Source organism: Dipodomys ordii, unplaced genomic scaffold, assembly GCF_000151885.1.
Source record: "Dipodomys ordii isolate 6190 unplaced genomic scaffold, Dord_2.0 Scaffold5, whole genome shotgun sequence".
Classification (NCBI taxonomy): domain Eukaryota; kingdom Metazoa; phylum Chordata; class Mammalia; order Rodentia; family Heteromyidae; genus Dipodomys; species Dipodomys ordii.
In genome coordinates, this window is record NW_012267221.1 from 21,356,644 (window position 1) to 21,380,577 (window position 23,934).

Genomic DNA, 23,934 nt, shown 5'->3' on the forward strand with positions numbered 1-23,934 from the left:
TTTCTAATGGACAAGTATGTACTGTGACAAAAGTATACCTAGTTTTTGTTCCTGATTATGTGATTTGGCTTGAAAAGTGGATAAAAAGTAACATTGATGTAAAAGTGGTGTAATTGTAAAACCTTGAAATTAATTGGCAATCCTGATACTGGCATTAGGGAAAATTGTTATGGGAATGAGCTAGTCCAACAATAATTAGTAACTGTGTAAATAACTCTAGCTTTATGGATAGATGTGTGCTATTATTTGCATAGCCTACTGATAACCACTGCAAATCTTTGTGTGGGGGGGTGGGGAGTATAGATACTGGGCCAGGCTTCTACTCAACTCTTCCACTTAAGGGGGGGGGTGTGCTCCACCTCCATCCGCTTCAGGCTTTTTGCTGGTTAATTCAAGATAAGATTTATCTGCCCAGGTTGGCTTTGTCCCCATATCCTCAACTCTTAGCTTCCTGAGTAGCTAGGATTATAGGCATGTGCCATCAGTGCCTAGTAATTATTAACTGTTTGCCTTCTTTCTGCTTAGTGTTGGGAGGAGTGCCCCTCCCCCCACCCCCTAAAGGAGAAGGTGGTGAGCCATGGAAGGAAAGCCCCACAGAAAAAGGAACATAAAGAATGGCAGAATTTAGGGATCTGGGAGAGACTGGAGGAAAAGGAGAGGCCTCAAATGTTTCTATGTATTTCACTAGTAATGAAATTAACCTACTTTTACTGAGAAGGGGTAGCTATTGAAATTTAGCTAACAATTTTTCATTCAACTGTGCATTTTTCATTTTTGCTGTTTTATTTTAACAGGTACAAGAAAATTCCCCAGGTCATAGAGCTGGACTGGAGCCCTTCTTTGACTTTATTGTTTCTATTAATGGTTCAAGATTAGTAAGTACAGCTTTTGTCTATAGAACTTATAATTTTTTGAAAATGGAATTTTTTAACTTATCTGGGAGTGTGTATTCATCACAAATATGTAGAATATGATGTCAGTTTTTAGAAATAACCATGTATTACTAGACATTAAAATGTAAGATCTATACTAGTACTCACACTACAATGATTATCTTAGAGAAGTAGAATCACTGAAGACTTTTACTTTGTATGTTAAATATTTAATTTTTATAATCAGAAACAAAAAGTGAAAAAGATTGCCTTTTAAAAAAGTGAGACTGGTATAAATTATTGACAAATGGGACCAATTAAGTGTCATTTTAGAATTTTTTCAATTTACTCATAATAAAATCCTATAGAAAGGATTAATAGGAAATTGTGCGTGTGTGTGCACAAGCATGTTTCGTGTGCGCACATGCTGGAACTAGCACTTGAACTTAGAGCCTGGGTGCTGTCCCTGAGTTTTTTTTTTTGCTCAAAACTAATGCTCTACCACTTGAGCCAAAGCTCTACTTTTCCACTGTTAAGTGTTTAACAAGTCTCATTGACTTTCCTGCCCAAGCAGGCTTCATACTATGAGCCTCAGATCTCACCCTCCTGAGGACTAGGATTACTGGCATGAGCTACTGGTGCCCAGCTTTCTAAAGGAAATTTTTTATGACAGTAGTGACTGGATTGGTTTTATTTTTTGTTTTGATGTTTTTGTGCCGGTCTGGGGCCTTGAACTCAGGGCCTGCGTGTTGTCCCTGACCTTTATTTGCTCAAGGCTAGTAGTCTATCCATGAGCTATATATAGGTCTTACTTCTAGCTTTTTGGTGGTGAGAAGAGTCTCGTGGACTTTCCTGGACAGGCTTGCTTTGAACCACAGCTCTCAGATCTCGGCCTCCTCAGTAGCTAAGGTTACAGGCGTGAGCCACCAACTTAAGCCAGCAGTACCCAGTTTTCTAGAGGAAATTTTGTATGACAGTAGTGACTGAATAGGTTTGTCTTTTTTATGTATCAGTTTTAAAGCTTTTTTTTCATTATGTAACAGCATTTCTGACACAGTGGCCTTTATTTTTTTTATGTAATGAAATATATTTAAATTCTATTTCCATTTTCCTTCTAGCTCCTAATAAAAAATAAGATATATTTAGAAGTAGAATATGTTTTGATTTTGGAATTAATGCCATTTCACCTTTTTTAAATACTGTGACTTCTTATGATATATTGTTTTTAATCACTGAAGTTTCTTTACCACTCTTAATGCTGGGTTACACAAGTTTTCTAGTTCCATAGTCAGCTTTTAAGTTGCTGCAAACATAGTTATCTTAATTTCTGACATTTTTTTTTTACATGGAGACATATTTGAATGTTGATGAAACCTTTGCCTGATGAATGTTTTATTATGTAGATTATCAGTATTACTCAGAATATTATAGGATGCTTACTCTAAGCATAGTTAGCATTAAAGTTTTATTTATTAAGCAATAAAAATATGATTTATTTATTAAGTAATATAATATGATTTCTGCCTATCCACAGAATAAAGATAATGACACTCTGAAGGATTTATTGAAAGCAAATGTTGAAAAGCCTGTAAAAATGCTCATCTATAGCAGCAAAACTCTAGAGCTGCGGGAGACTTCAGTCACACCCAGCAACTTGTGGGGTGGCCAGGGCTTGCTGGGAGTGAGCATTCGTTTCTGCAGTTTTGATGGGGCAAATGAGAACGTTTGGCACGTGCTGGTAGGTATTGACATTAACTGTTACTTGCCGTATGAAAAGCCGTAGAAAGGTGTGATGGTGGGATAGGCCTGCGCTATGGGCAGATACACGGTATTATTGGGCCAGTTTTTGTTTCTGAAAATCAGCATACGTTGCTTTTTAAATATGAATTATTTTTTAAGAAACCTGAAGAAGAGAAGCTAAAAAGAAGCCTAAATTTGCTTTGGATTTTGAGATAGGGTCCCACTGTATAGCCCATCTGGCCTTGATTTAGAGATCCTCCTGTCTCAGATAATAGGCATGTCATTACACCCCTTACTTTCAGAACTCTTTTTCTGTTTTTGTTTTGTTAGAGAAAGGTACATATGTTAAAGCTACAGAAATAGTTTAAATATTAGATACTTTGTAACTTTTTTTTTTTTTTTGGCCATTCCTGGGGCTTGAACTCAGGGCATAGGCACTGTCCATGAGCTGCTTTTGTTCAAGGCTAGTGCTCTACTACTTGAACCATAACACCACTTCTGGCTTTATCTGTGTATAAGGAATTGAACCCAAGGTTTCATACATGCTAGGCAAGCACTCTTATCATTGAGCCACATTCCCAGCCCGATATTTTATAACTTACATGCTTAGAAGTTTTAAATATATCTCTTCCCTAGTTTCTTTCTCTCTCTCTCTTTTTTTTTGGTTCTTTGTGGGGCTTGAACTCAGGGCCTGGGCGCTGTCCCTGAGTTTACTTGCTCAAGACTAGTGTTCGTTACTTTGGGCCACCGCTCTACTTCCAGTTTTGTGGTGGTTAATTGGAGATAAGAGTCCCATGGAGGGCTGGGAAGGTGACTCAGTGGTAGAATGCTTGCCTCACATGCATGAGGCCCTGGGTTCAATTCCACAGCACCACATACACAGAAAAAGCTGCAAATGGCACTGTGACTGAAGTGGTAGAGTACTAGCTTTGAGCTGAAAAACTGAGGGACAGCGCCCAGTCCCAGAGTTCAAGCCCCACGACCAACAATAAAAAGAAAAAGAGTCCCATGGACTTTTCTGTCTGGGCTGGCTTCACACCGTGATCTCAGAACTTAGCCTCCTGAGTGGCTAGGACTACAGATGTGAGCCACTGACACCTGGCTCCCTAGTTTCTTTTATGTAACATTATCTCTAATAAGACAGAAATATGGAGGAGATTTAAATTATTGCAATTAGGAACTATGGCAGTGCCAGGTGCTAGTGGCTCACACCTGTAATGCTAGCTACTCAGAAGGTTGAAATCTGAGGATCATGGTTCAAAGCCAGCCCAGGCAAGAAGATCCACGAGACTCTTATCTCCAGTTAACCACCAGACAACCAGAAGTAGCTTCTGGGCTCAAGTGGTAGAGTGCTAGCCTTGAGCATAAGAGCTTAGGGACAGTACCCAGGCCTATGACTGACCAAAAAAAATCCAAAAAACTGGGCTGGGAAGGTGGCTCTGTGGTAGAGTGCTTGCCTTGCATGCATGAAGCCCTGGGTTCAATTCCTCAGCACCATATAAACAGAAAAGGCTGGAAGTGGCGCTGTGGCTCAAGTGGCAAAGCACTGGCCTTGAGCTGAAGAGCTGAGGGACAGCGCCCAGGTCCAGAGCTCAGGCTCTATGACCAATTAAAAAAAAAACTGTGGCAGTTATTATATATTAAATTAATATAGATATATTTAATTTACACATATTAAGTTTGAGGTGTGTGTTGTGTCTTCCTAGGAAGTGGAATCAAATTCTCCCGCAGCATTGGCAGGTCTTCGACCTCACAGTGATTACATCATTGGAGCAGATATGGTCATGAATGAGGTAATGAGTGTGGCAATTATGTAATATTTTCTTGTTTATGTTTTAGTTCAGAAAGATATCAGATCGTTTTACATTTAGAGTTAAGTAGCTTATGCATGAGGGTGTTCACTGGAACTTCTAAGAGGATCATTGTAGCATCTTGGTCAGCAAAACCATATGTACATGTCATTTGCCATGGTGGTATTGAGCATCACCTGCCTTAATTTTTTAAGGCGACAAAAATAGCTATATTAGTTAGACCTTTTCCTCATCTACTAGTAGTAGAAATATATTACTGAGTCAAATTGAAAGAAAAGGTGAGTAGATGAGGTTTTAATAATGTAGTAATGTGGTAATGTAGTAATGTAATAATAATGAAGAAGAAGAGCAGAATATGTAAAACTTCTTGTAGGTAGAAGAGTCAATGAGTGTTGAGTAAGTCTTTAGGAACCAGGTCCAAGGCCTCACACCTAGTAGCTTTGCTTGAATTAATATGTTGAATTTTACCTTGAAATAAACTTTTTTTTTGGTGCATTGATTTTTAATTAGTCATTTCAGTGTTCAGAACAAGGCCCAGAACTGAATTCTGTTTCATTTTATTTAGTTTTGCAGTGCTGGTGTTTAAACAGCCAGGGCTTTGCGCTTACTAGGCAAGAACTTTATAAATTGAGTCTCCCTCATATCCAGCCCCAGACACTGTTTTTTGGCTTTTTTGTTTGTTGTTGGTTTTTTAAGCAAGGATTTATTTTAGTCTAACAAGATTAAAATATGAAGGACTAGATAAGGAGAAGTATTTCCTGATCCTTATGAAGGATCTAGGACTTAAAAATTCAAAATGGTGGCTCCTATCTGTAGCCTTTGTACTTTCTGAGCGGGGAAAATTTGAACTTTTAATCTTTCAGCAATGATTTTGAATGGGTAAGATGGGTAAGACCCAACAGAAACAAAGGTAACCTTAAATTTTCCTTTGGTCAGATATCCCTTTTTCTGGACTGATTTTTTTTTTTCTTTTGTGCTTACCATAGGGCTTAAATTTAGGACCTGGATGCTGTCCCTGAGCTTTATTGCTCAAGGCTACTACTCTACTTCTTGAGCCATAGCTCTGCTTCCAGCTTTTTGGTAGTTAGAGATGTATCTTGGACTTTCTTGTTCAGGCTGGCTCAAAACTGCCATTCTCAGCCACATGAGTAGTTAGGATTACAGGCAGCCAGTGAGAAACTGAGGTTTTTTTCTTTTTCTTTTTTATATATTTTTTATTGTAAAGATACTGTACAGAGGGGTTACAGTTACATGAGCAAGGTAATGAGTCCATTTCCTATGGAGCAGTTACACCCTCCTTTGTTTTTCCCCTACCATCCCTTCTCTCCCTAACTTCCCCCTCCCCCACCTCCCCCCTGGTGCACCTGAAGTAAAGTTCATTTTCAACATACTGTCTTGTTCATCTCATTGATACAATGAGTCAACCTGTGTCCCTATTTAAGCATTTTGTTTTTTCCCTTCTCCTCCCCAAATTAGAAAAATGTGAGAAACTTGAGTTTTAAAGGAAGTTTTCCAAATGATTTGAGAGGAGCCAGGTTTGAGAGCCACTATTCTGAACTGCTTTATTCCTTTGATACTTGTACAGTCTGAAGATCTCTTCAGTCTTATTGAAACACATGAAGCAAAACCACTGAAGCTTTACGTATATAACACAGACACTGATAACTGTCGTGAAGTGATTATTACACCAAATTCTGCCTGGGGTGGAGAAGGCAGGTAAGGTCATTTGAGACTAAGTTAAGCTTCATCGGTCAGATGTGTTGTATTGCTTTTAGTTTGACATAAGTTACTATTTTGTTATCAGGCCCCCTTGAAATGTTAACCTAAAACATTGAAAGCAGCCGTTTATTTTTTAAAAGGAGCAAAGCATCTGTATTTTAATTCCTTTCTGTAGTAATCTAAAAAAACATAATTTTTATTTGAGAAATTATTGAGCATGAACCATAGTTTCAGAAAAATGAAGAGTTTGGAAACTTTCCAAATGTTTGGTAAAAGTTGTAACTCTTGCTGGGAAAAGGATGATTTGGTTGTAGGAAAGGCTCCGTGAGCTCCCAGTGCCTGAGATTCTCCGCTGAACATGTTTCACCACCACGGTTCTAACTGTGACTCAAGAAATCTGTCCCGTCTATGGCAGTATTTAACCAGGTTATAACTGCCCATTTCCCAGGCTTATAACTACTCAAAGATGATGTCCCCAAGACATCCCAAGTTGATCCATTTCAGAGGACCTGCCCCAAATAAACTAAATTTACATTTCCATTTAAGTGGCAAAGTACTCCTCTGTAGTTGGAAGAATACTCAGAGTACATTACTACCACAATAGTGCTTGTTGAGCATAGAACCAAATATAATGAAAAGCTTTCTGCGAGCAAAAACATGGTGTGTGCTTTCATTTTTAATTACACTGCCTGAACACAGCTATATTCTTGTTCTTGGGACTCATCCTTTGTAGACTTCCGTCATCGTCCTTTTCGTCAGATGGAGTTTAATATCACAGATCAGTGTTGCTTTAGATAGGCTTTTACTGAACCTGCTCTCACAGTGCACTCAAGAGTATCACTGGGTTTTTTTTTTTTAACTTTTTTTATTATTATCTTTAAGTAGTTGTACAAAGAAGTTCCCGTTCTACAAAACAGTATATGAATACAAGGTGTCTGACAACATTGTCACCCATCGCTCCTAATCACTGGGTGTTTTCATTTCTTCCTTAGGTGCTGACCACATGTCATTCTTTTTTTTTTTTGCTGGTCCTGGTGCTTGAACTCGGCCTGGCTTCTGTCCCTGAGTTTCTCTGTGCTCACCGCTAACACTCTACCACTTGAGCTACAGTGCAACTTCTGGCCATTTCATCTCCATTTCTGGAGATGAGAGTCTCACGGTCTCTCCTGCCCAGGCTGGCTTTGAACCATGATCCTCAGATCTCAGCCTCCTGAGTAGCTAGGATTATAGGCATGAGCCAGTCTTATATCATACTTCTCTTAATTTCATTCTTTGGGTACTTTTAGAGAGGCTCTTGCTGTTGCCTTAAGTACTTCTTTATAATCACTTAGTTTGGATTAATAAATGTAGCTTGCTTTAAAAGGCTGTCATTGATCAGCTTAGGTTATTTAATCTTTGGGCTAGCAACATCTTTGTTTGGGCTAGTAGACGAGCACAGCAGCAAGCTCAGAACCCTAAGTTTAAACCCTACTACTGACAAAAATATAAATTCTCTCTTCCTCTAAACTTGAGGATTCAGTCTAATGAGAATTGTAGTTGTAATGATGAGGAAGGAATGTTATTTTATAATATAAAGCACCATTGTGCAAATTAGATTTAGATAAGGAAGAGTGGAAGTTGGCTACTGCCCACTCTCCTCACTGTGTGTGTCTGTGTCTGTGTGTCTGTGTCTGTGTACTGGGGCTTGGACTCTGGACCTGCATAGTGTCTTTCAGCTCTTTTGCTCTTGGCTGGAACTCTACCAAGTAAGCCACAGGTATAATTCTGGCTTTTTGGTGGTTATTTAGAGATAAAAGTTTCATGAACTTCCCTACCTAGGTGACTTCAAACCTCAATTCTCAGATCTCAAGCTCCTGAGGATTACAGCCTTGAGCCACTGGTACCTGGCTTTCTCCAAGCTCTTGGTGGTGGTGCCCATGAAGCTATTATGTGCCTTGGCCGGGGAGAGCCACAAACCTGGACTAGAGAGGGTTGTAGTCCCAGCTTTGGCCACAGACTTTCCCATTAGATTAGGCAGAGTAGGCACCCTTGCTTACAGGCTCACCAGCATGCACATAGAGACCATGAAGAAGTAATTTCCCAAAGTAAGCAGAAAGTCTGTTGGGAAGCCAGTAGACTATGGAAGAAGCAATATACTTAACATCTTTTTACAAAGATGCTTCTGGTGGCAATATTGGGGTGAATTAGAAGAAAATCTGGATTGCTGATTTGTACATGACTGGTTTCTGATAAATTCTGAAATAGCAATATGGAATGCGTAGATAATATCATTAAAAAGCCCTTCATTGGGAAGATTGTTATTCATTCAGGTAGGAACTGATAAACAGTAAACATTCCTCTTTATAGGCTTTTACATTTTATGGAGGGAGACAAAACAATAAATATGCAGTGTATCAGGTGGTGGTAATTGTTTGAGGTAAAGTCTAGGTGGTATCAGTGTGGTGAAGGGAAGAGTACTATTTCATACAGAATAAACAGTGTATACCTCTGATAAGATGACATTATTTAAAAGAATAGAAAAGCATGTGTTTGCTTTTATATTTCAAAATTTAAATAAGCTGTAATATAACAATAACTTTAAGAAAGAAAATTTTTACAGCCTAGGATGTGGCATTGGATATGGTTATTTACATCGAATACCTACACGCCCATTTGAAGAAGGCAAGAAAATTTCTCTTCCAGGACAAATGACAGGTCCACCTATTACTCCTCTTAAAGATGGATTTACAGAGGTAAGATAACTTCATTACCCACTGACATTTCCTGCAACACAGTTCCCTGTGTTGATGCATATGGTTGTAGCACTAATTGAGATAGGTCACATGGTGAGTTAAGTATTATCATCAGGTTGAATTTGAGGTTCCTCTAAGATACCCAGATGGAGGTTAGGCATATGGGGCTGGACTTAAGGAGTGAGGAAGGGGATAGAGAGGCAGATTTGAGAATCATTAACAGAGCAAGGGTAATTTGACCCAAGGGATCGTGATAAAAATTGTGCAAGAATTAGATCTGCCTGAGTCAAGAGGACAGAAGTTAGAATCCTGAAAATACGGATCTTGAAGGGGAAGCTCAGGAGAAAGCCTCAGGGAAAGGGTGTGCTCAGCCACACTTTGTGCAGCAGAGAAGCCAGAGAGAAGAACAGAAAGGTGTCCTGGAGGAGAGCCCATTCAGAGACTTGGTGGGAGAAACATCTAACTGCAGGGGACACAGTGCTGGTGGGTACTAAGGAAAGCTAGCTAGTGCTTACTGCTTCTGGAAGCTTGTTTGAGAAGCAAAGGGAATTAGATGCCTGTTAGAGCAGGCATCCCAGGTGTCCCAGGACAGTTACCTAGTGTCTGCAGAACTAAGTGAAAACCAAATGTGGGTACACAGGGCTTCTGCAACTGCCGTTGTATGATACACAATTTGGCCATCCCCAGTTCAAAGAGAATTGTACCAAGTAGTTTGAGCTTTACCCCTTGTCATGAGCTCAGGGCCAGAGCCCTGAGTAGTGGTTCCTGCCTGGGAAACAGCCAGAATACACACTCTTGGGATGCCAAGAGCTAGCAAAAGTTGGCATAGTCCAAAGTGACGCTTAATATGGTGACACTGGAGTCCATGGTGGAGATCTGGTGCCACTTCCATTCACTGATGAGAAAAGATTAGCTGATTCAGGAGGATAGAAGTCTTGAGAAACAAAAAATTACGAAAAGTGAGGAAAGAAGTTGGTTAGCAGAGGTGGATGAGAATGTTGAAAGGGGTGACAGCTACTTAAATGTTTTTTTTTTAATTCTGAGAAACTTTTAAGAAATCTATCATGATGTTAAAGGCCTCTAGCTCATTTCGTCCATAATGAAAATTTACAAAAAACAAAAAACCGATGACAATTCAGATGGTTTAAGGATTGAAGAAAATCATTTCTAGGTATCTAGGAAGAAAGAATGATTAGACCCTCTTAGAGTAGTGTGGAGGGACCTTAACGCATGCAACTAGGGCTGGAGACCATGTGTTAGAAGAGGGAGGTAATGGGTGGGAAGATGTTTCCAGTGTGTGCTCTTTGGATGTGTCAAAATCAGGAAGAACCATTGGAAGCAGAAATGCCAGGCGAAACTCTGAACAGCTAGAATATGATCCAAGTATGTATCTGCAGGGGAGAGCTGTATTTACATATTGTTTCAAGCAGACTTAAATCATTTCCTTTCTCTGTTTTCCTTTTTGTCTTGAAAGGTCCAGCTCTCTTCAGTAAATCCTCCACCTTTGTCACCACCAGGAACTGCAGGAATGGAACAGGCTCTGTCTGGACTTTCTATTAGCTCAACTCCACCACCAGCTGTCAGTAATGTTCTCAGTACAGGTGAGAAAGGATGATTTGCTGTTTTCAGTCTTTTTTGTCTTATATGATAGTCTTACAGAGCATTTTAAACTTAATGCCACTGTGCCTGGAGATCTGTAACCTGCTCTGACCTGTCTGTGAAAACGCATAAATCCCCACACATGTACACACATGGGCTAGCACTCAAACCTCCCCTCTGCAGTTTCAGGTATACAGCTTGCAGAATTGAGACTCTACATTCCAGGGCTCGGTTACTCAGGGGGTTCATACCTTGTTCTCTGATTTTTTTTCCTGCCAGTCCTGGGGCTTGAACTCAGTGCCTGGGCACTGTCCCCAAGCCTCGTTTGCTCAAGGCTAATACTCTACTACTTGAGCCGCAGTGCCACTTCTGACTTTTTCTGAGTGGCTTATTGGAGATAAGAGTGTCAAGAACTCTCCTGCCCAGACTGGCTTCCAACCTCGATCCTCAGATCTCAGCCTCTTGAGTAGTTAGAATTACAGTTATGAGCCACTAGCATTTGGCATTCTCTGCTTTTTCCTTGTTCTTATTCAGTCTTTTGTTTTAGGGTCTTTTCTTAAAACATATTTGTGGACATAGAATTCTCATACCATATAACTCACTTAAAGTACTAATTCAGTGAACTTTTGGTATATTTACACAGTTGTACAGCCAATACCTCAGAACATGTCATTGCTTCTAAAGATTTTTTTTTTTTTTTTGGTTCCAGTTGTAGGGCCTGAACTCTGGGCCTGGGCGCTGTCTCTCAGCTCTTCAGCTCAAGTCTAGCGCTCTACCACTTGAGCCACAGCGCCACTTCTGGCTTTTTTTTTTTCTGCTTATGTGGTGCTGAGGAATCGAACCCAGGGCCTCATGCATGCAAGGCAAGCACTCTACCACTGAGCCACCTTCCCAGCCCTCTAAAGAAATTTTTATATCCAACTTCAGTCACTCCCTAGGCCTTACGCAACTACTGGTCAACTTTCATTAGGCATTGCTTCATCTGGACATGTCTTAGAACATTTGTGGTCTTTTGTGAATGATCATGACTAAATAACACTGTACCACATTTTCCTTATCCATTCATCACTCACTTGAGAGATATTTAGGATGTTTCCTTTCTTCTGCTCAGTTGTGGGGCTTGAACTCAGGGCCTAGGTGGTGTCCCTGAGCCTCTTTGTGCTTGAGGTTAGCACTGTACCCCTTGAGCCACAACGCCACTTCCAGTATTTGAGTGGTTAATTGGAGGTAAGAATCTCATGAGAACTTTTCTGCCTAGACTGGCTTCAAACACGATCCTTAGATCTTAGCCTCCTGAGTAGCTAAGATTACAGGCGTGAGCCCATCCAGGATGTTTCTTTTCTTTTCTTTTCTCTTCTTTTCCTTTGCTTTTCTTTTCTTTTTCCAGCTGTTTGGAACAATGCTACTCTCACCTTATATACAAGCTTTCACATCAATATATTTTCCATTTTCTGGGTTGTATCCCTGGAGTGCAATTACTAGGTTATAATACAATGATTAATTTAAGACGGGCTTTAGTTTTCATCTCCTTTATTTAGTCTCCTGGTCTGGTTTTCATTCTTCATAGTATCAAGAGTATATCACCTATTCAGTAATCAGTGATAAAACGACTAGAATTCATGTTTTTATTATATCTAGTGAAATGTATATATAATTTTATTCTTGCTTTCTTAAATATGTTAATTTTTCTTTTATTCCACTTTGTTCTTGGAGAGCCTCACATAGCCACCAAGAAGGAGTCATAAGGGGAATGTCATGATATTTGGAGTTTTCCCCCGGGTTCAAATCCAAGTCTTTTCAGAGTCTTAGTTTTATTTCCTTGAAGATGTGTTTTTCCAGATAAAATAGATGATTTCAGACACAAAAATGATGGAATATATGTGGGATGCTGTCACCCAGCTTCACGTCATCAGTTTGCTAGTTTCTTTTCCAGTTTCACTGAAATGTAATTGCATACCATAAAATTAACTCACTGGAAGTATGCATCTCAGTGATTTTTTAATATATAGAGCTGTACACAATTCAGTTTTAGAACATTTTCTAGAAGACACCTATTATTGGTGTTATTACCTGATCGAAGACATACTTGGAAGGGATCTTAGATTTTATTCCATTCCAGCAAGGTGTGAATCCTTTTCATAATATTGTGGTGTTTCCGTGTACCCCATCAGATGCGTATCAAGTTCATTCCTAAGTAGAGCTGGTAAGGTTCTGCTGAGAACCTAGTGTGTCAGCACACCGTTCTGTGCTTGAGTAATTCTTACCAGAGTGTGCATCGCCATATAACAGCTCTTCTGATTTTAGGAGAAAGCAGACATCTCTCTTCAAGTTCTCCTTTTTGTTTGTTTTAGAGGTACTAGGACTTGAACTCTACCTCACACTCTTAACTCAGCTTTTTTCTATTGGCTCACACTCTACCACTTGAGCCACATCTTCAGTTCCTGGTTTCTCTTTGATTTTTTAAAGTCTTCCTTCCTTGCATCATAGTTATACTTGCATGGTCTTATAAACAAATTACTGAGATCACTGAGTTTATACTACAAAGAAAAAAATTAAAATGTTCTGGCATCAGCATGTGAGAAACAACTCATTTTTGAGGCAGAATCTCACTACAGGCTGGCCCTGACATTGCTCTCCTGCTCAGCTTCCCGAGTGCCAGGATCATAGTCATTTGCCACCACATCCAAATACCAAACAACTTTTGTTATTTAGTTTTTCATCTTCGGTGTTAATTGCAGTACTTTCAGAGTAGCCCAAACAGGAGAGATATGAAAACATACTTCTTTGTGACTATGAAAGTTGTGGGGTTGTGAAACTTTTAGAAAATGAAGATATTTTAAATTGACATTAGTCAGTGTGACCTTTTCGGTAAACCCCTCCCCATCCCTGTCCCCCTTTCTTGCTTAATTTTTTTGCAGAGAACTTAGTGCCATTTCCCATGCTATGGATGTTACTTGCTTTTCCTGCTTCTCATTAGAATGTAAGTTTCCTGAAGGTTGAGATTTGTTTCTTCCTGATGTATCATTGCCCAGACAGTGCAAGAACATACAGTAAACTGAAATGAATGAACATCCAGCCACCTAACTCCTTTCAGAATCTTAGGAAAAAAGAACGATTGTCAAAAAACATACAAAAAGTGCTTTAACAAAGCCCATTCATGGGTCCTAGATATACAATTCTTTACCCGTTTTAGTTAATAGTTTTTGAGACAATGGATATACCATAAAAATGAAAAGAAACTTACATGATTTTATTAGGAACAGAGGAAATTTGCAACAAGTCTGGAATATTCTTTTTTTAATCGGAAATTGGAAGACAAATATAAAGTAGCTCTCTGTTGCTATTTATTGTATGTGAGCACCCAACAGCACATGGTTTCTAACAATTTGGTACAGAATAGAGAACAGCTTCCAACATTGGATTACACAGTCTGGGCCAGGGTCTTCCTTTCAGTCATTCATTTATTGTTCAATATTTTTTTGCATGCCTTTAATCTCTGTAGAAAAATAAATATATGAATAAGATGATCTGAAAATGGCTGGCTCATACTTTCAGGAATAATATTTAGACATATCTAAGCATAGCTCTAGAAGACAAAATTTTAGTCTGTGTGCAGTATTCAAAGTGCTTGGAACCAGAAGTGTTTATTTGCATATATGTGATGAGGTATCTTGGGGATAGAACACAATTCTAAGCATAAAATTCATTCACATTTCATATACACACATAAAATTTTATGTAATATTTTAGTGTATGCAATATAATTTCTATCCCTATAAGCAACTTCTTATGGATTAACATTTGCCCTGAAGAAAGTTTTATATCTAGGAATGTCTCCAATTATAGATTTTTTTCATATTAAGAATACTCAGTGTTCTTTTTTTTTTTTTTTGGCAGTCCTGGGGCCTGATCTCAGGGCCTGGGTACTGTCTCTGAGCTTCTTTTGCTTAAGGCTAGCACTCTACCACTTGAGCCACAACTCCACTTGCCACTTTTTCTGTTTTTATGTGGTACTGAGAAATCGAACCCAGGGCTTCATGCATTCCCAGCCCTCAGTGTTAACTGAGAGAAAAGCTCCCAGTTAAGTAGGTGATAGGCATTGTTAGCAGTTCTTTATCAGAGTCCCTTGTACATGGAGCATAGAACCTCTTCTAGGAGCCATGAGTACAGCAGGGATGTGTTACACTGCACAGGAAAATCACGGAACCTATACCTAAGGAAACAGATAATCAGTCATTTTCTCCACCTCTAATGTTCCATGTGCTCTGTTGACTTGGGGCATCTTTGTCAGTGTCCTCTGTGCCAGTAGCATTTACTACACATAGGGCTCCCACAGACCTCAGGTTCACCAGAGCCTGCTGGTTCAGTAGCCCAATATCAACTGACAAAAGTCCTTGTGTTCTATTTCCACATTTCTCAGCAGTTTTCTGGCATGCTTAAGCCAGGTGTGAACCTCTTCTCAACTGAGGTTAGCCAGGCCGGGTTACTCCGCCTCCACCCACTAACAGGCTATGGTTATCGTCTCTATAAAGATGTGGGCAGTGAGTAGATAGGCTTGGAATGGTAGTGGACAGGGATGTAGCCAGAAATTGGGACTCGAGGCCTGACTGAGGTGAAGCGCTTAAGATGCTCCTATTACAGTCTGCCAATTCTTTGTCAGCAGAATTTGTTGTATTTTTTTCTTTCATGTGCTTTTATTTTAGGCGTACCAACAGTACCATTGTTACCACCACAGCTAAACCAGTCCCTGGCTTCTGTGCCGCCACTGAACCCAGCCACTACATTACCAAGTAAGCAGTGGGGACCAGAGATATGTGTAGTGACCGTGCTTGCACCTGAAGCAGCTCACTCCCATTGGTGATGGTTTAGGGCTTTCAGTCATGTTGCCTACATTAGCTTTGTGATAAAGGAAAGCAAGTGACAGCTCTCCTTAATTGACAAGGAAACCAAGGTGTTAGCTGCCTCAGGCTCCTTACCCAGCCAGCTCCCCCAGTCCCAAGTCCCACAGTACAGTTAGAACTTTGCTAGTGACTATTGTGAATGTCCTAAAAGACAGTGATCCAAGTCCCTTTATATCGCTGGTAACAGTGAAATACGATTTTAGTAATTCTAATTTTGCTGTGAAATCTTTTGTGACATAGTTGAAGTTGACATTGTACAGTCACAGTGAGCTATGAACAAAGTGAGCATGCACACACACACACTCAGTTGATGGGTCAAGTGTAATGAAACTGGTAACAAATGAGGAATTGAGGCAATAGAAACATGGAGATTTGTATTACTATGTTTGCGATTGCAAGCCTGAAATTAGAATAAAAACAAAAGCCAAGCTGGGCACCAAGGGTCACACCTATAATCCTAGCTACTTAGGAGGCTGAGATCTGAGCATTGAGTTTGAAACCAGTCTGGGCAGCAAAGTCATTGAGACACTCATCTCCAGGTACCCACTAAAAAGCCAGACATGGAGCTGGGGCTCAAGGTGTAGTGTGCTAGTCTTGAGCAAAAAAACATCTAGTCCCAGAGTTAAAGCCCCAGTAGCAGCACCAAAAAAACAAAAAAGCCAACATAAACCTCAATCATTAAAGAAAATTTCTGAAGTTGCTATAAAATAACTCAGCCTTCCACCCCTGCACGTGGCCATCATGGCTCTTGTCCAGACTTTGAGAAGCTTAGTTGTTTTCACCTTTACCCATTTAGCTGCCTAATCATGCTGGTAGAAAGACATCCTTCCCTTCAGTGCAACTGTGTTATGGCCTTCTTAAACTGACGCGAATCACACTTTAAGTGAGCTTGGTACTCACTTTGAGGTGGGTGCTACGTAAGGAGTTCTCCTCTTCCCTTGGTGAAGAAGGCCTTACTTACCTTTCCATTCTTTCCTGCTTCTCTGCTCAGGTCTGATGCCTTTGCCAGCAGGACTGCCTAACCTCCCCAGTCTCCCCAACCTCAACCTTCCTGCACCACACATCATGCCAGGGGTCAGCCTGCCGGAGCTCGTGAACCCCGGTATGTATTCCGCACCAAGGACCCTGCTCAGAGAAAGCTGTATTCTGGAGAGCCAGCCCTCTAGTTCAGTTTTTTCTGATAAATAACCAATTCCAGCTACTTCAAACCAATATTGATCTTTTTGTTTAAAAAACTTTAAAAATAAGTAGAAAGAATATCTTTATGATGCCAGGCTCTGGTAGCTCACATCTATAATCCTAGCTATTCAGGAGGCTGAGATCTGAGGATCATGGTTCTAAGCCAACCCAGGCAGGAAAGTCCCTGTGAGACTTTTTTTTTTTTCCTGTGAGACCCTTATCTCCAGTTAGCCACCAGAAAACCAGAAGTAGCATAGTAGCTCAAAGGGTAGAGTGCTGGCTAGATTACAGGCATGTAATCTAGGCATGTACAGGCATGTACCACCATGTCTGGCTAAATATTTCCCAGTATTAACAAACATTTTCTAAAATAAGAACCGTGAGAGGTTTTAACTGCAGATAGTTAAGAACAGATGTGATGTGCAGTGTGTGTGCAGATGAAAATGAAGCAGGGCCTCCACAGGCCTGCGCTCGAACGGCCCATGACACCGATGACTGCACTCTTTGTGGCCCAACTCCCCCAGAGTGCGCATCGCTGCCTAGCTGTTAGCCGTGCACCTTGTAATGCTCGCTGGGAATCGCTCACCTCGCTCATCAGTGGGAGGGCTAGAGAGTGAGTTGTGGATGTCAGGGCCTGCTTCCCATACAGGTGCAAGGGACAGTGCAGGGTTGCTGTCCCAGCCTCTCGGTTGGACTCCACGTCTCGTCTTCCCCATGTCTGGCAAGAGGCAACTCTTACATATAGTTGGGCTCCCAGGTCACCTGCAGGAGTGGGATTCTCCAGAGGGCTGCCATCCTTCTGGGGGGCTGGGATCCTCCTCCCCTCTGCTGATTTTCCTCAGTGCTGGGCTGAGACCCTAGTGCCTAGCATAGTGAACCTTTGCCGAGGCCAGCCGCCCCAAGGCCAGAGGTATGCTTCTGTGTTCTTTGCTCACCTGCAGTAGCTCCGTGACAGATGCTGGGAGGATGTGTGACCTCTGCCATTTTTGTCCTAGGTTTGCCACCTCTTCCTTCCTTGCCTCCCCGAAACCTGCCTGGCATTGCACCTCTCACCATGCCAGCCGAGTTGCTCCCGTCATTCCCTTTGGTTCCAGAGGGCTCTTCTGCAGCCAGCTCTGGGGAGCTGCTGTCCTCACTTCCACCTGCTGGCAGCCTGCCTTCCAACCCTGTCATCACGACTACTGCAAAGGCCGATGCTGCCACCTCACTCCCTGTGGCTGTGACACCCCCCACTTCCAAGGCCCCCACCACTGCTGAGGACAGAGCCAGCGACTCCCCCACAGCCAGCGAGTCGCCTGCTGTTGCCGTGACCAATGCCAGTGCTTCTGAGTCACCATAACTTTGAACCGTTCTTCAGAGTCGGCGTGGTGTATTTATTTTAACCACAGGAGCGTGTCTGGAAATGCAAACGATCATTAATTTCATACTAGTTCGTACCGTATCTGTAGGCGTCCTGTAAATAATTCTAAGGGGAAAATGAAGCAAGAGGATGTGAGCTTTTATCCTGCCTGGGTGGGGTGGAGCACACGGCATAGCCTGGGAGGGAATGTCTGAAAGTGCTTGTATTTTAAACAACCAAAAAGAATTGCAGGGTAGCTTTCTGCCAGGTGACCACTGCCATTCTGAGGGGTGCACAGCTGAGTGCAGAGGCGGCAGGGTGTTTGCTCACTTCCTGCTCCCCTACTGCTCCTGTAAAATCCGAATTATTCTAGGCTGAGGCCCCAACACGCAACATTTCTTGTACTTTGTAAAACGTTTGCAAGAATGTAGACCACCTGACTACACTTTGGAAAAGGTAATTTGCTTTCCATCTCTGAGTCTCTGTTAAGGTTTACATAAAAAAGTTCCCCCGTTAAAGATGTTTAAATTATACAATGTGCACTATTAATTGAACACCTTCTTACTCAGCTTATACACAGATCCTTGTTTTGAGCTCCCAGAATTACTCAGACAACATTTTGTAACTGCTGCAGTTGCTTTCTACATCTACCATAAGATGGCATCTGAACAGAAATAAAGGACACGTTGCACAATTTTAAACCAGAAGGTGGCACTCGGTGGCTCCTTCACAATCCAGTCCCTTGGGGAAGCATAGATCAGCAATAAATTACGGTGATTTTTTTCCTCTTCTTGCATTACCTAAATTACAGCTCATCCGCCACGTGTGCACTGGTTGTCCTCTGCGCTCTGCATCTCTGGAGTACTTACGATTTATGCTTCCTTTTTTCCTAAGTTTTCTAAGAGATGGTAAGTTAACTGGAATTGGTTGATTGAATGAAATTAAATGCATATTATATCTGTTTTTAAAATGAGGTGAAAGCAATTCATTGGCGTGCGTGTGTGTGTGTGTGTGTGCGCGCGCGCATGCGCATGCCACTTGAGTGCAGGGCCCTGGGCGCTGTCCCTTAGCTTTTTCACGCAAGGCTGGCATGCTACCACTTGAGCCACAGCTCCATTTCTGGCTTTTTGGTGGTTAATTGGACATAAGAGTCTCATGGACTTCCTGCCTAGGCTAGTTTTGAACCACAATTCTGAAATATTCTTAGCTCCCTGAATAGCTAAGATTACTGATGGGAGCCGCCAGTGCCCAGCTTGATCCGTTGGCTTTTTTGATTGAGTGGTCCTGCTGTGGTGGCCAGGGCTGAGGGGACAGCAGGCATGTCTCTCAGCGTACACCCAGCTGGATGGTGCGCACCAACCCCACCACACTCCTGCCAGAAGGCCCAGTGCAGCCAGTGACCGCACTGTCCATTCTGAACCACTGCAGCCAAACGCTCTAGCTCCATTCATGACTTCTGGTCCGTAAGTATTTCTAGATTCTTTCAGGAAGGGAAAATGCAAATACATTTTTAAAAGATACATTAAAAATAATGTTACAGAGATCCCTTCATGGGAAGTGAGTAACAGTGTGTGTGTAGTGATTGCAAGTTCCCATGAGTTCTTATCAGAGAGTATCAGCTCTGGAGCAGTCAGTCCAGGGGAGATGTCCTTGTGCGTGCACACCCCTAAACTCAGAGAGGAGGGTGAGCTCAGATGTGGCCTAGATTAGTTCACTGATCTTCCCCAAATCAGAGAGTACTTCACTATTCTCTGCTTTCTTAGGGAAACAAGCTGTGGCACTTAGGGACTGAACCCAGGGCTCTGTGTGCTGGGCACATACTTGCTAACTCATCCCCACCCCCAGAGCCTGCGCTTCTACAGGCCAGGAGCCAGCCCTTAGGACTTAGCCCTAAGATCACTGCTCTGTAGTAATAAAGTGGAGCTGCTAGGCGGCCCTGGGGGTGGGGGGGTGGGGCGGTGAACCATAATCAGAGCAACCTGAAAACCCTAGGTCAGCACCCCAGGTGTCAGGATTTTCAGGGACTTTAGCTTTATCTTGTGGTCCTAGCAGCTGTGGTTCCGGCCTCGGCAGCTGGAGCCTGGCCCGATCCATCCTTGTTCAACCAGGTGGACAGCTGTCTTCACCTCTGCAGTCACTGGAGAGGTCTCACAGCACTAGGCAGACTTCCTGGCATGTAGGGCCACATGGCCTCACCTAACTCTAGGAGGTTGGGAGAAATGGATCCTTAGATTCCAGGCCACCCCTAAGTAGCCAGATGGGCCCCCAGAGGGGAACTGTCAGCCCCCATCCTGGGAAATGACCCAGGTACTGAAGCGGGGAGCAGGGAGACTTAGAGACAAGTGTCTCCCAGACCCTGTGTCCTGGAAGACCAGGGCAGCTGGGAGGAGCCACCGGCCAAGTGCACTGCCATCCGGCCAACTTGAAGGCGCTCACTTGACAGTGGCTATGCCAAGCTCATTTCTGCAAGTTGCAAAGACCCAGTTGTAGTGCGGGCCCCATTGTGCGGGGTGACCACAGTGACTTCCTGGGCAGAGGAACATCCCCCTCCCCTTCCTCCCTTCCCCTTCCCCTCCCACCCCCTCACCCCCACTGAGGCTGCTGCCAGGCCCTGGTAGGCCCCAGGCTCAGGTCCCAGGGCCAGGCTGTGCTGTGTGTAACTCTCACCTACACCACATTTATTTTATTAGAAAATAAAATGCATCTTATTTTAACAGCTTGTCAAAGGCTTTTTCTTTTAGGCTTGCACCCTCTCGGCTTTCATAAGCTATCTTTTAAGGTAAGCCAGGTCTTCCCGTCTTGGAGGCCTACCTTTATCGAAGCATCTGCTGGGGTTTTAGCTCCTCTGCCCACACTGGGTCATCATCAGGGTAGCCTCCGAGTGACCCCCGGTGAGGACCATTTCTCTGAGTGTGGGGGGTGGGGGTGGCCCCAGTGTAGACAGGAGGGACCTTGCTGCCCACCCCTTTTGCACTACCTCTAGCAAGACCCGTTTCCAGCTGGGCTCCCCAGGGTTCTCTAGTGGACCTCGTGCTCATCAAGCTAAGCCATGCAGGTGTGTTGAATGTTTTTTTTTGTTTGTTTTGCATCATGTCAGGCCATTCAAAATGACAGTTGCAGGTAGCTAAGGAGAAGCACCTGTGCATCGGCTCCATGGTGCACCAGATGGTTTAGAGAGCTTGTTTGTATGTGCCACGGGCCAGGAATGGGCAAATGAAACTCCTTCTGGGGCTGGCTGCCTGGGGGGGGGGGGGGTGAAGGTGTCATAGCAGCATGCAACACATAGCAAAGGTCCTGGGACTTCTGCCTGTGCCCCTGCAGCTGAGGGTGAGCAGAGCAGAAGCCAGTACCTCAGGGAGGGGCATGAGCACCACAGGGCTGGTCGCCCTCACCAGCCCGAGGGAGCAAGTTACAAGGGAATGCCACCACCCATCCTCTGGAGTTAGGTTCCAGGGGCTTCTGCGGAGGTGAGACCGCACATTTCCCACCACAGAGACAAGCCTGCACGTGAATAAACGCAACATTTGTCACGTGCTCGCCGCGGGAAGGGTAAGGAATGGGAGCCGAAGCTGAGAGCCCTTCAACCCTGTGCTGGAGAGCCTGCTCCGGCCAACAAGATAGAAAACCCTCCTTCCCTTCACACATCCTTCTTACTGCCCTGTCTATGTCCAAGTGTGAATGAGCTGCCAACATTTTTTTAAAAATTAAACTTTAGTGTAATTTCAGATCTTTGATTTCTCCTAGAAGTCTCAAGCCTGCCAGATCAGGCCCATAGAGAATGCACCCCTTGGCCTGCACGCCTAGTCTGGCAATCTGCCTGACCCGTTTCCCTAGCCACCTTCCTGGACCCTTTCAAGGCTTGGAGTTTCCAGTGTCCCCGTGTCACCCTGGAAGGCTGGGGACAGGGGATGTGTCCAAAAACTGGCACCCACATGAAGGTCCAGCGCTCGTGGGAGGGTCCAAGATTGGAAAACCAAGTTGTCACTCAAGAGTCTGAGGCAGGGGTTGCAGATTTAGGCCATCCTGAGTGAGGCCTTGTCTCTCAAGAACATTTTTTTTTTCAATTACAAATATTTTGAAACAAAAGGGAAAAAGGGAGAGAGGAGGGATGGGAGGGCGGAGAAGAAGGGAGGAATAAAGGAGAGATTGTTCATGGGCTCCATTCTCTGGCAGGTGGCGAGTCATGGTGGACTGGGCAATATGTTGATAAAATTTAAAGCAGTTGCTTTAAAAACCTGAGGGAGAAAACTTTTCTAGATGATGAGAGAGGAAGTGATGGGAATTAGAGTTTTTTCAGCCTCACCAATATGCCTCAACAACTCTATTGAAATTTACCCTTCAGTTCTTTTTTCTGAGACTAAAGAGTTCTCATTGAGAGCTCATGAATCCCTAAATTAAGGTTTTTTGTTGTTGTTTTTGTTTTTTGTCTGGTGTGACAGCATCTTGCTATTTGACCCCAACTAACCTCACCTCACAATCCTGCCTCAGTCTCCTGATTGGAGCAGCCTGAATGGGTTTTTTTTTCCTCCCCCTCAGTCCTGTGCCTTGGTCTCAGAGCCTAGGCACTGTCCTTGAACTGCTTTTGCACTGTCCTTGAGCTACTTTTGCTCAAGGCTAGCGCTCTACCATAGATCCACTTCTGTATTTTTGTGTATGTGAAACTGAGGAATTGAACCCAGGGCTTCGCGCATGCGAGACGAGCACTGTACCACTAAGCCACATTCCCAGTCCCCTGAATGGGTTTCTTATCCTCTACTCTGTGTGGCTCTGCTTCCTGGTGAGAAGAACCAGCTATTTGCCCAGCTCTGGACTAGTGGGCCTAATTTGAGATGGGCACTCAGAAGTCTGAGGGTTTATACATGCACCTTTGAGAAGCCCTTGAATTAGAGCAGTTGGGACAGACAGGGTTATAGGAATGTCTGTTTTTTTTTTTTTTTGTCATTCGTGGGGCTTGAATTCTGGGCCTGGGCACTGTCCCTCAGCTCTTTAGCTCAAGGCTATTGGTCTACCACTTAAGCCACGGTACCCCTTCTGATTTTCTGGTGGTTTACTGGAGATAAGAGTCACGGACCTGAGCTGGGAAGGTGGCTCAGTGGTAGAGCGCTTGCCTTGCATGCCTGAGGCCCTGGGTTCAACTCCTCAGCACCACATAAGCAAAAAGAAAAAAGCCGGAAGTGGTGCTGTGGCTCAAGTGGTAGAGTGCTAGCCTTGAGCTGAACTGCTGAGGTACAGCACCCAGGCCCAGAGTTCAGGCCCCACGACTGGACCCGTCCCCCCCCAAAAAAAGTCACGGACCTTTTATACACATCTGTATTACCAAAATTATTATCCTCTTCATCTAGTGCTAAGGATTGAACCCAGGGTCAAACATATACTAAGCCATGCCCTACCACTGAACGAGGTATCCCCAGCTCACCACAATTTCAACTTTTGGTCAGCACAACAAGAGGGTTATTTCTATCTAGGAGCGACATGGGAGACTTGGAGAACAGAGGAACCCTTATTCTTGGTCCTCTAGAGCCTAGATTTCCTGAGGAAAGCTGTTGGTGAGCGCCCGCAGCAGCATCTCAGCACCCCAAGTTGGGGCTGCTCCTGCACAGCGGGCAGAAGCTCTCTACCAAGAAATCTCTGACACTGGCCCTAGATAAGGACCAGTGATGGGCCCTCCACCCTTGCACTGTGAACTCGCCTCAGTGTGGGCTGTGTTGAATTGCTTTGGTTAGAAATGTTCCTGCGTAGTGGGGATAGCAAGAGTTTACATTGTGTCTAAGCACTATTTAATTGTTGGGGCCTTTGGTCTCCGGAAATAATGTCAGGTACATGAAGTATACACCTCTCTAACACACTGGTTCATTTGACAGCTGCTGAATGGCTATGGCACTGACAGGATGGAACACAAATGTTTCAGCAAGCTCCACCTGTCTCCTCAAAGAAGTAAAAAAAAAAAAGCAATAAGAAACAGGCTCCTGTTGATGAGACTTCGACCCTCAGAGTTCATTCTAATGCTTGCTTGTTGGCTTGAATAGGCATTTTTCTGCTGGA

General features: G+C 43.2%; 1 protein-coding gene across 1 annotated transcript; it reads left to right on the forward strand.

Annotated features, from left to right (window-relative positions):
- Positions 1–793: 793 nt before the first annotated feature.
- Positions 794–18,865, forward strand: Gorasp2 (golgi reassembly stacking protein 2, 55kDa). Its single transcript, XM_013030260.1, has 9 exons — positions 794–875; positions 2,407–2,610; positions 4,319–4,405; positions 6,009–6,139; positions 8,742–8,874; positions 10,349–10,475; positions 15,177–15,263; positions 16,366–16,476; positions 17,549–18,865. Exons 2-9 carry the CDS (start codon positions 2,467–2,469, stop codon positions 17,890–17,892), a joined length of 1,164 nt encoding a protein of 387 aa, XP_012885714.1. The 5' UTR covers positions 794–875; positions 2,407–2,466; the 3' UTR covers positions 17,893–18,865.
- Positions 18,866–23,934: the final 5,069 nt, after the last annotated feature.

What these genes read in the sequence shown, in the direction of transcription:
- Gorasp2 (XM_013030260.1), top strand. Translation starts at nt 2,467, where the DNA reads ATGCTCATCTATAGCAGCAAAACTCTAGAGCTGCGGGAGACTTCAGTC. An exon ending in AGAACGTTTGGCACGTGCTG is followed by an intron (nt 2,611 to 4,318) that starts GTAGGTATTGAC and finishes GTGTCTTCCTAG; the next exon opens with GAAGTGGAATCAAATTCTCC. An exon ending in GCCGGAGCTCGTGAACCCCG is followed by an intron (nt 16,477 to 17,548) that starts GTATGTATTCCG and finishes TTTTTGTCCTAG; the next exon opens with GTTTGCCACCTCTTCCTTCC.